Here is a 12,715-nt window from a genome sequence, read left to right as displayed (position 1 = left end):
ATGACCATCGCACTCCATGGAAAGACGGAAATTCTTAATGACAGCAGTCATTTCACACGACCTTGTGTCTAGGTGCAGGGACTACGCGCCGCACTTGACCAAGTAGTGATCTCTTACCCCTCAGAATAATACCAATAACATTTTAGACTACATAAAATAAGGGAAATAATTAGGTGATCACAGTAGTGGGATTTTATGGGTGAAAGAGTAATTTTTTCCTACATACAAAGGCTCCTTTTGATTGCAAGGAAAGTAGAGGGAAACATTTGCATTTCCGGCAGAATGTATTTCACTTCCTAATGAAATATTTGCATTTTTCTTGCAACCAAAAATCAAAAATGATTTTTTTTCTATAAAATATGGTTCACTTCATAGACAAATAATTATATTTCCCTTGAAATCAAATGGAGCCACATATTGGCCAAGAAATTGAGATGGTAAATTTGATCCCCATAGGTGTTCCCTCCCCCTCTTCGCCAAAACCAAACCCAACCCTAAAATATAATAGGCAAAAGTTTTTATGCATGGTCGTGCATGTGCACAACTGATATTAAATGTAGTTAGATTGACATAAATATCCATCTGAAGTGTCATAAACACCCTTACCTCCCCTATTTGACGGAGTCGATGGAAGAATCTCTCATGTACAAATACTTTTGCCAATATAATAACATTGTATTTTTTAAATAAAAAAATTGCGTGTTGCTGAGATGCTACACAGGGCATCAATGTAGACGAGGGTTCTTAATAAATGGTCATCACTTGATAACAAGTTCACGATTAGAACTTCGCTTCCTTCCACACAAGTAACCCTTTCTTAAAAATGAGAGATTATTTTTTAAATAGATTAAAGATAATAATATATGGTTAGTTGAATAAAATCAATAGGCCAAAGTTTTCGTTCACCGGCGAGGGGAAAAAGCCCCTCACCACCGGTGATGTGAACATGTGATGGGACTCTTGTTCCATCACAAACTTTCACCCTTTATTATTTGGGTTCCAAAGTGCCTCTTCCTTTGGACATCTGATGGCAATGATGCTTGAATCGAGCTCCTCTGCACTGTGGGTTATGTTGGAAGAAGTCCGGTGCATCACCACAATTCGACACATGGCTGAGGTGCTATTCGGATGGCAAGGATGGATGCACACCATCAAGCTGGAAATCCTTCTCTCCACCGTATGTGCACCATGCTTATATGTCCGCATCCATCCTCACCATCCAAACAACACCTCAGCCACGTGTTGAGTTGTGGGAGTGCATCGGACATCTTCCAACGCACCCCCGTGCTGCAGAGGAGCCCGATCCATTGATGTCCATGGCCAAGGAATTCTTCCTTTGCATAATTCCTTCACCATTGATGAAGGCAGACTCGATCCAAAGTTCCAAACTACTAAAATAAAAATTATTTATAGATAAATTATAGATATCTGTATTTAGTGAATTATATAATATTCTCAAATCATCTATTTATAAATCTGATGAACCACACATATTAACATAAGGGGAAATGGTTTATAGGGGAACATCGTCCCTACACTCAGATACAGAGGAGGTGAAATGACCACCCTACCCCCATTAAAGGTGGAAATGCCTACAGTGTTATGCTTTCTCATGTGCTCCCATTGGCCCACACATACACAAGCCACCCTCCCGGTAGAGAACTGTTACCCTTAACATATAATTGTGTAAGAAAAAAAATAATATATAATTGATGAACTTGTCATGAACAAAAACAGAAATAGGTTATAAAAATCTTCCATCCCAACTCCAAACCCAGCTAAGGAAAGTCTCATACCAAAAAATCTTTACATGCAAGGCAGATTGATGAAATTGTTTCAATTCCTATGTTTTGATCGATGTCGCGTGATTGGTATGAATCCCTTATTGATGAAATTGCTTCTTATGTTGTGATTGGTGTGACGTGGGAGATTCCTCCCATATAAGCAACATGGAAAATCCTTGCTCTTAAATCCATATGAAGAATAGTGACTCTTGGAAAAAGAAAATGAAAGAGAACTATATGATGTAAAAGTGTTGCCAAATTTGACATGTAACTTGTTCAACTGACTCTCATTACCTGTCCAATGTTTATAATGACAAAATCATGTCCACATGGCAAATCTCACATTATTAGTATAAGAAACATTTATATATTACATAAAATATCTTTTAAATAACGTGTTATATTTGAGAGCATGGCCCCTGCGCCAACACAAGGGGTCTATGGGCGTGTGTACAAAAACATCAACAATGGTGAGATTTTCACCTTTCATGGGAGTAGGCCGGTCATTTCGCCCTATCATGGGTATGAGTGTAGGCGTCATGCTTCTGGACCGAGTCCTTTTTCTCTATCTTTTAATTTCATTATAGAGTGGAATTCCTATACGTGCAGTCTAGAGAGAAACTCATGGATGCACACTTAGTTCAGCCATGTGGAAGGTAAGATTATGTTGAGATTTTGTGAAACAAATAAGTAGCTACCAAGGTCCTAGGCTCACGTCAAATTTCTACGCAATTAGAGTTGGCTACATGGCAAGACAATGCATTGAGAAATCTTGGACTACCATGAGGTGCACAAGGAGGTGTATTGACATGCAAGATAGGGTATATATTTGAATTTGAAGATGAAATTTGGCACATGGCCAATTTAAATTATTCATCAAGTATTCAATAGTGAGAATTACCACATCATCCTTCCATATGTCTGAACTCACAATGTAGTGATGCTAGTTCATAGATTCCCTTCTAAACCACTAGTTCGGGAAAACATTTTCCATTTATTTCACTTTAACCATTGACTTATAACCAAAAGTGTTTAAGACTTAGACCTATCCATCCAAATTTTGGATGATTCTCGTAATCATCTTTTGAATAACCAATGATTCATGTTTGATCTTTAATTTCTAGTTTTTGTTATTTTACCTTCTCCTAATCAATAAAATAGAAGAAAATCAATAACCTTTACATCTTACAAATCAAATACTATGAAAAATCATAGATATCAAGAAATCTTTGCTTCTTCCTTACATCAATTTCTTGGCTTCTGGGGATTTCAGGTCAGTTTCGATCTAGAATTGTATCAAAATTGATAAAGACCGATCCCATGACTGATTCTAGGTCTTTAGACGTTGCCTTCAACCAAGTAGCTTTTTGATTGAGCTGAGTAGTTTGAATGAATGGCGGGACCCAGATCCTTTGTAACACGGCAGGACATGTAGCACACATCCGACAGTAGGGAGCACTCGGATACACAGACTAACACACGGGCTCACAGCTGGGTTGAGTGCAAGGCTGGGTTTCAGAGTGGTGGTCAAAGCCCATGGTGCTGCCCAGTTGAGTCAATCACTTTATCAATTTTCTTTTGGGGTAGATAAAATGGGCATTGTTGACCCAGTGAATATTGCCGAGTATCAATATCAACTAAGATTCAAAATCCAGGTATCGGGCTAGGAATTGGTCATGGTTGATACCGTTTTGGATCGGTAAAAAATGACCAAACTCGAGTTTTTTTTGGATCGATAAAAATTCAAAAAAATGAAAAAATCCCAAAATATCAGTCAAAAACCCCAAAAAAAAAAAAAAAAGGCTAGTATTGGATCGGATCGGCTAATCTAACCAAGTTGACCGATCCAGAGAACGATCCAGGAATACCTTGACCGATCGGTCTAATCTTGGACTCGGTCATATCCGGTACCGATCCGAGATTACGAATATATTATCAACTTGCTGGAACGAGAGAGAGAGAGAGAGAGGTTCTGTTGGAGCAGGTCGTTGGTGTTTGAAAATTAAGTTGATGAATTGTTCAAATAATGAGTATATTTTTTTTTTTTTTTTTTTTGGGTATTTTCAAAGGGTGAATTGAAGCGACTGGCCGTCTTGAAGAACAGCGGGAGCGGAGTCAAACCCAGAAAACTGAAGCGCTATCAAGTTGTGATTTTACTTTCTCTTTTCATTCTAAAAAGAAAAGAAAACAGTTTAACAGAATCCTTTTTTTCACTATTAGTCTTCTAGAAGCAGAACAACAAAGCAGGCTCTGGTGTTGTGTGTGGGAGACTTTTTGGCTTCTTTGCGTTTTCCGGGTGGTTTGTTAGTATTTGTTATTTGTTGTTGCCTCCCATAATCCCATTACGACCTTTCCACGATTCTCGCTTTCGCCGCCGGCCTTCTTCTCTTCTTGTCGTTGCCTCTCTTCACCTCTATCTCCTTAGACATAAAAATCCTCTATTTCTTCTCAGTTTCTTGTCTTTCACCCCTACACAAAAAATAGAAACAAAGCAAACCAAGCGGCACGGCACGGCCCAGCTCGCTTTCTCTTTGATTTTGGCTCTCAAGACTGCCGGAAGCGCAATACAGGTCTCTCTCTCTCTCTCTGTGTCTTTGGCTTGTCTTTTCTCTTTGAAACTGTAAAGAAGAAAGAGAGAAAAAAAAAAAAAAGGAAACAAATACCCTTTTCGCTGTTCTGGTCTCAATTGAGTTTTGGGTTCTTACTCTTGTTACTGCTGCTGCTAATTGCTAATTGGGTATTGGGTATTCATACCAGTTTAAGTTGGAGATAGAACTCGGTGCTTTATGAATTTGGGGTTTGTAGTTCCTTTGCTGTTCACGGGACTTGTGATCTTCGGATCATGACCTCTGAGCGGTCTCTATTAAAACTCTCACCTCAAACTCCAACTGCCCTAGAACGGATTCTTTCAATATCCTCCTTCTCCGATCTATCCAAACCTGCCCGTTATAGCCCCGTTGCGGTTTCTGCAATGGATCAGCCATACCCAGCTGATGATTCACACTACTCTGGCACCACCCCCAGAAAGTCATCTTCTTTGCGAAGTGTGTCTATCCAATCCAAGGACTTTGGTAGGACCTCTGTTGGTGAGGGGAATTCTTCCTCTATGGACGACTATGGGCGGTCAGGATCCAAGCCTGTGCGGCATGGGTCGAAGAGTGCTGAATCTGAGGGATATAGCTTGTCTCAGAAGGAGATCAACGACGATGAGGCGAGGTTCATCTACATCAATGATCCTGAGAAGACGAACGAGAAGTGCGAATTTACAGGGAATTTGATCCGAACAAGCAAGTATTCTTTCCTCACCTTCTTACCCAAAAACCTGTTTCAACAATTTCACCGAGTTGCCTATATATATTTTCTTGCAATTGCCATCCTCAACCAGCTCCCTCAGTTGGCCGTTTTTGGTAGGGGAGCATCAATCATGCCATTAGCCTTTGTCCTTCTTGTTACGGCTATTAAGGATGCATACGAGGACTGGAGGAGGCATAGGTCTGATAGGATTGAGAACAATCGTTTGGCATCAGTTATGGTCAATGGGAAGTTTCAACAAAAGAAATGGAAGGACATCCAGGTTGGGGAGATCCTCAAGATCTTTTCTAATGAAACTCTTCCCTGTGACATGGTATTGCTATCCACCAGTGATCCCACAGGGGTTGCTTACATTCAGACTCTCAATTTGGATGGCGAATCAAATTTGAAGACCCGATATGCGAAGCAGGAGACTCAGTGGAAGATGCTTGAGAAGGATGCTATTCATGGACTGATCAAGTGTGAGCGACCCAATAGGAACATTTATGGTTTTCAGGCAAACATGGAGATTGATGGGAAGCAGTTGTCTCTCGGGCCCTCCAACATCGTTCTTCGTGGTTGTGATATCAAGAACACAGCTTGGGTGACCGGAGTTGCAGTCTATGCTGGCCGTGAGACAAAGGCGATGCTCAACAGCTCCGGATCGCCATCAAAGAGGAGCCGGTTGGAAACCCGTATGAACCAAGAGATCTTATACCTCTCAGCCTTTCTTGTTACCTTGTGCGCAATAGTTTCTGTCTGTGCTGGGGTTTGGTTGTTTCAAAATCAAGATCAGCTTGACTACATCCCTTTTTTCATAGCATTGGACTTCAATACAGGGAAAAATAACAATTACAGTGGAGTGGGATTGCAGATATTCTTCACATTCCTCATGTCAGTCATCGTGTTCCAGATCATGATCCCTATCTCACTCTACATTTCAATGGAGCTAGTCCGTCTTGGCCAGGCCTACTTTATGATCCGAGATGCAAGAATGTATGATGAGACAACAAATTCAAGGTTTCAGTGCAGGGCATTAAATATAAATGAAGATCTAGGACAAATAAAATATATCTTCTCAGACAAAACTGGGACATTAACTCAGAACAAGATGGAATTTCAATGTGCCAGCATTGGGGGAGTAGATTACAGTGGCGGGAGAGCTGCTCTCCCAGATGAAAAAGGATATGCTGTCCAAGGTACCAGAAACTTTTCTTATTATGAAACTTTGCCTGTGTTTTTCGTGGTACTCAGTTGTGAACTTTTGTTTCTTTTTCTTATTCCAAAATCAGTGGATGGACAGGTTTTGAGGCCAAAGATGACTGTGAAGGCCGACCCAGAGCTCCAATGGCTTCTAAAAGATGGCAACACAACAGAGGAAGGAAAATGGGCTCATGATTTCTTCCTTGCCCTTGCTGCTTGCAATACAATTGTGCCTCTGGTTGTGGACACATCAGACCCTTCTCTGAAGTTAGTAGATTATCAGGGTGAGTCTCCAGATGAGCAGGCTTTGGTTTATGCTGCTGCCACATATGGTTTCATGCTCATAGAACGAACCTCCGGTTACATAGTCATTGATGTTCAAGGAGAAAGGCAAAGGTAATTTCAACATGGTTATCTTGTTTCTATATTTTTTATGATGTCCCATCGTTACAGTAGCTGTAGTCCTTTGTTGTAGCTTTTACTGTGACTAATTACTGGTTTTGAAGGTGTAATGGTTGTGTCATAATATTTTCTTTAGTGGTAGAACTTACTGGCTATTCTCCTTGTTTTGATTATACTAGGCATAATGGTAGTTTTGGTTCTGGTTATGGTTTTCATGTACAAGCAGGGGTAGCTGTGGGTAATGACTGTGGGATGGCATTGACTGCAGTAACTTGTTTAGTAGTAATTGTACTGTTGCTGACTGGTTGTAGTTGTCATAATCTTCTGGTTGGTTACAATAGTGGTTGGTCATGCAACAACAAATTGTGGCCGTTGTAGGTCGCAACAATGGTCGTAGGGCTGTATGTTAGCAGTTGGAGAATGGAGTTAATTTGGAACTTTTGCCTGGTTGTTGTAGAGAGTATTAGTGGTTGTTTCACTGGTATCTGTTGCACAAAGTATTACGTTTTGGTGTTTGTGCTGATATGCTTTCTGGTATTTACTTTTATCTTAATGTTCCCCTAGATATGATCCAAATTTGGGAAAGCTGTTTATTTATTTATTTGTGTAAATCCCCACATCATTGGCAATGCAGGTTCGATATTCTGGGTATGCATGAGTTTGATAGTGATCGGAAAAGAATGTCAGTTATAGTTGGTTGCCCTGACAAGACTATGAAAATATTTGTGAAAGGTGCAGACAATTCTATGTTTAGTGTAATTGATAGATCTCTAAATCTAGATGTGATTGATGCAACTGAAAAGCATCTCCGTGCCTATTCTTCATTTGGTCTGAGGACCCTGGTCGTTGCAATGCGGGAACTGAGCGGTCCAGAATTTGAGCAATGGCAATCAGCTTATGAGAGAGCAAGTACTGCATTGATTGGTAGAGCAAGCCTACTCCGTACTGTGGCATGTGATGTGGAAAAGAATCTCCACATATTAGGAGCCTCTGCCATTGAAGATAAGCTTCAAGAAGGTGTGCCCGAAGCCATTGAATCACTAAGGCAAGCTGGGATTAAAGTGTGGGTCTTGACAGGGGACAAGCAAGAAACAGCCATATCAATTGGCTACTCCTGTAAGCTACTTACTAGTGACATGACCCAGATCATTATAAACAGTAACTCTATGCAATCCTGTAGAAAGAGCTTTGAAGAGGGAATGGCAATGTCCAAGAAGCTGATGACAGTGCCTGCCGACACCCATACTGGAGGAGGTGTTGGACCTGATAGAGCCGCCCTTGCTTTGATCATTGATGGTACCAGCCTTGTTCATATTCTTGACACTGACCTTGAACAAGAGGTAAGCTTTTCTAGACCCACTAAACAGAATTTCTCTACTGCACCCTCTTCTCCTTTTCTTCTCTGGTTGCATTATATGCTGACCTGAAGTTGCTTTCCGGGGATGCTGCAGCTGTTCGAATTAGCTACTGTATGCTCTGTGGTTCTCTGTTGTCGAGTGGCCCCCATGCAAAAAGCTGGAATAGTAGCCCTCATAAAGAAAAGGACAGAAGACATGACCCTTGCTATTGGAGACGGTAAGTATTGTTCCTTTGACGTGTTTGCATGCTTGCGTGTGTGTGTGTGTGTGTGTGTGTGTGTCAGGCAATTTCCGTTTCCATGTGTCAGTCATTCCAAACTTGGTTATTAAATTTTGCTTTACTTTGCAATCAAGTCCCTTTGATTTGAAAAGTAAAATGATGATTACATCTAAAAAATATAATTTCCTAATGTGGTATCAGTTGTAGGTAGGTTACGTAATAATAATTGCAACACTTTCCTTTTTATTTTTAAAATTGATTTCACTTCCCTTCGCTATACTTGCAACCATACGAAGTCGTAGCTCTTTGCTACATGGTGAAAAGAGTCACTTCCTGAAGTCTAGCTTATTTACAAAAATACAAGAATTTTTTTGGCTGTTTTATGTAGAGCTGACATTCCATACAAGGTGGACCATTGTGTTGATCTTGAGAAATCAGCTGAACATGTGGCTAATCCAGAAGCTTCCTAGGATTTGGACAGTTTTGATTTGCCACATTAGCTTTTACATGGCATAAAACACCCTGTCATGCAGTGCAAAAAGTGTGCAGTATTAGAACAGAAAACCTTTGAGCCTTTGTAGGGAAACTATCCTCGTTGGGACAAGTAGTACTGCATGGAGGGTTGATACAGTCATTCTGACCGTTGCGTAGATATTGGCACCATCCAGACTGGCCACATTTCAAATTTCCTGGTGACCTCAACTTTATGGCCTACAAAGTATTGGTCTCTCCCTTCCATCAACCTGTTTAACCCCTTTTTGTTTTAAAATTATTGACTTTTCAACCTATCAATTTTGGAACCTTCTTTCCCCTCAGCCCAGGACACATGTACAGTGATAGAGATAGTGAACTCTGGTTTGGTGAAATGTATCACATGGAGGTTTGCCACGGGATATTTCTCTCTAGGTTACTTCTCTGATTAGGTGGATCATATTCTTCTTCACTCAGAAATGACTTCATTTTGAACCATAGAAGGGATAATATAGTTGTCACTGTACATGAACCTTTGGATTTGCTTTATGTCTAGTTCTGGAGTCAACTGAAGCTGCATACCCGCAATGTATCTAGTTCCCATTTTGTAGGTAGGCAATAAAAACTTGGGATTTCTTAATTCAAAAATAAACAATAAAGATGGCTTCATTTTGCCATGTAGTTTAATGGTTTGGGGTAAAATTAACCACAAGTGTTCGGTGCTAGCGAAGATTCCATGTGTAGAAGTTTTGGTGGTTTCCTAGGTTTTAACTAGAAAAGAGACCTTTGCCAGTTCATTAAAATAAATTTGATTTCTTCTAAAGGTGACTCACATAGCAAACCATTGCACATGTAAATATTGGACTTGTCTTTTAAAATTTTATTTGATGCTAACAGGTGCTAACGATGTTGCAATGATCCAAATGGCTGATGTGGGAATTGGCATCAGCGGCCAAGAGGGCCGGCAAGCTGTCATGGCATCAGATTTCGCAATGGGGCAGTTCAGATTCTTACTTCCACTTTTATTGGTCCATGGACATTGGAATTACCAGCGTATGGGCTACATGATATTATACAACTTCTATAGAAATGCAGTTTTTGTTCTTGTCATGTTTTGGTGAGTATTGTCACTCTCAATGTACATTTCTGCATGTTATACTTTTGCGTTCTTTTATAATGACCAGGATGGGATTTCATTGTTCTCAGAGATGGAAATTCCATTGTTCTGTTATTGAATGGGTTGGCCTTCTTGTCCTGGGCATTAAACATTGGAGTTCCCGTGGTTTATTTATTGTTGATCACCATAATTAGTCATCCAATGTCAGGAATGATTACACTATGGTCTATGATTGTGGCATCTGACCACAACTGCAATTTGTAGACGATGCACCCAATCATCAATGTCCTTTGGACTATAGACAATAAAGAAAATCATGGGGGGTAGTTATTCAGAATGAAGAGATCACATTATGCTATATTGTTCTCTATTAACATAGTGGATGGCCATAGGAATGTCTCTTACCATTTTATACTTCTGAAACCAAAAATTAGTTGCTCTTTGAGTTAAGTTTGCGATTATGATTTTATGCTTCAATATATTGTCGCAGCTGACAAATTTTACCCTTTTTTCTCAGGTATGTGCTATACACTGCCTTCACGTTAACAACTGCAATCAATGAATGGAGTAGTATGTTGTATACTATTCTCTATACTTCCATGCCTACAATTGTTGTTGGGATTCTTGACAAAGACTTGGGCAGGGGAACCCTGATGAAATATCCTCAACTTTATGGGCCGGGCCAGAGAGAGGAGTGCTACAACAAGAGATTGTTTTGGCTTACAATGGTGGATACTGTGTGGCAAAGTGTTGCTATGTTCTATGTCCCTTTCTTTGCTTATAGTCACAGCACTATAGATGGATCAAGTATAGGAGATCTATGGACCATTTTAGTGGTGATTGTAGTCAATATCCACTTAGCCATGGATATAATACGTTGGTCTTGGATTACCCATGCAGCCATCTGGGGAACTATACTTGCAACGTGCATTTGTATCATGGTCCTCGATTCTATTCCCGTATTACCGGGTTATTGGTACTACCTCTCTCTCTATCTACATCTACCATTCTATCTTCACCACACTTATGCATGCATACAATGCACACATGTCATACAATCAATCCTTGCAATGATGAATGAATCATCTCATGCCATTTTTGACATGTACTTGGAAGGATTTGTTTCCCTGCATAATGCATTTATTTTTTGCCACTGTTTGCCTGTGCCTTCAGGGTCAGCTTCCTATGTGTTCTATCAACTTTTCACACAAATTCTCATGGATACATGTTTATTAAATGTAAATGTTTGAATAGTTTTTCTCATCTACATCTCATTTCTTCTGTTCTCTTTTACTTTCTACTTGAGGACAGTTTTTCATGGAGCTCATTTGGGAAACTCCTTCAATTTTTGCATCCTCATTGTAGTTTCTGCAATGTTTGTAGAATTCAACCAATGGAATAGGTTTTATGGCTACACAAAGTTTTAGAATTTCCAAATGATAATGGGTTGCCCGGGATTCAATTGCATATCATCCATTTAGCTATTGTGTTGATTTTTCTTGTTACAGGGCTCTTTTGCCTAGTTCCTTACAGAGAGTTGTCCTGCTCACTTTGGCTCCCATTGTAGTCCTTACTGTCACAATTGGCAGACACCTCATTCAGTAGCCACAAATGGCACATTTATTCCAAGTTTAGCATTCTAATGGGCAGTCTAACAGGAATCCATCGTGGTGATAAATTCGTGGTTTTACAAATCCTTGGATGGAACATGTTTAGTGGTCATGATTTCTGTCATACATACAATTTACCTGTACTGCTTGCTGTACATGGACTTGCATTCAATCATAGGTCATACATGGATGATTTTATATCCTTTATTGAAAGTGCTTATGGGAACATTCTTATTTTTTGCAGGGCCATCTTCCATCTTGCAACGACTGAAGTGTTTTGGTTTTGTTTACTTGCCAGTACAGTAGTAGCTTTAGTTCCTCGTTTTGTTGTTAAGATTCTTAGTCAATTTTTAAGTCCAACCGATACTCAGATTGCAAGAGAGGCTGAGAAGTTTGGGAATCAAATGGAATTATTAGGTGCAGCAGAACTTGAAATGAACCGAATCCGGAATCCTCCACAGGAGATGCCAAGGTGATTTTTTACTTTGCATCTCCCCCTATATTCTTTTGTTAATTTGTGTATAGTATCATATTCTTTAGGCTGCTTCAGCTGTGCATTGCAGTCTTTCCATTCTCAGGCTCTCTCTCTCTCTCTATCCAAAGGATAGATTTTTGTCATATTTTTAGCAATGTATCTTAACATTATTAATTTTTTTTATACATAAATGTGAATCAGTAATTCATAAAGCTAAATTTCCCAAAATCACTGTAATATGACCAATTAATAATATCATATCCTCATGTTTTCTCAATTTCTTAGCCATTGATTAAGAAGGCTTTAGCTTTGCAAGTCCTATTTCTTTGTTGGTGGCTCAAGCTCCTCCTTATTTTTTACTCTAGACAATTTCTCGGCACACTATTGATATACACAGGGAGCAAAGCATGCTTAGTCCTCGAATTTGAAAGTTTTGGTTCAGTTCAAGAATATAATATATAGAAACTGAAACTGAAACCGAAACCGAAACCGAATAGGAGAATTGTTTCAAAACCATAGAATTTGTTTGGAATTCCATGGGTCCGGTTTTGATTTTTATTCAGTTCTTTGTTCCATTTCATATTTGGTTTTGGTACGGTTTGTATTTGGTTTGGTCTCCAGTTTAGGTCTTGGGCAAACTTTTCTACATCTTTACAACGAAAGAATCCTTTATTTGTTGAGAAAAGCTGCTTGGCACTAAGGTAGGTTACAAAAATATTGTAACCTATTTTTAATTACCCAAAGTATCCACAATGTTAGAGAGATGATTGGTCTCAAAGAAATC

General features: G+C 39.5%; 1 protein-coding gene across 1 annotated transcript; it reads left to right on the top strand.

Moving 5' to 3' along the window:
* The first annotated feature begins 4,544 nt into the window (after positions 1-4,544).
* Positions 4,545-12,141, top strand: LOC122652330 (phospholipid-transporting ATPase 1-like). The gene is made up of 7 exons (XM_043846041.1): positions 4,545-6,274; positions 6,368-6,674; positions 7,315-8,020; positions 8,132-8,255; positions 9,627-9,846; positions 10,364-10,822; positions 11,701-12,141. The coding sequence occupies exons 1-7, from the start codon at positions 4,627-4,629 to the stop codon at positions 11,930-11,932; spliced, it is 3,696 nt and encodes a 1,231-aa protein (XP_043701976.1). The 5' UTR covers positions 4,545-4,626; the 3' UTR covers positions 11,933-12,141.
* The last annotated feature ends 574 nt before the right edge of the window (positions 12,142-12,715 follow it).

The sequence above is a fragment of the Telopea speciosissima genome, chromosome 2, assembly GCF_018873765.1.
Source record: "Telopea speciosissima isolate NSW1024214 ecotype Mountain lineage chromosome 2, Tspe_v1, whole genome shotgun sequence".
Taxonomy (NCBI): Eukaryota; Viridiplantae; Streptophyta; class Magnoliopsida; order Proteales; family Proteaceae; genus Telopea; species Telopea speciosissima.
The sequence above is the reverse complement of the archived record's forward strand: the minus strand, read 5'-3'. Positions and strand labels throughout refer to the sequence as shown.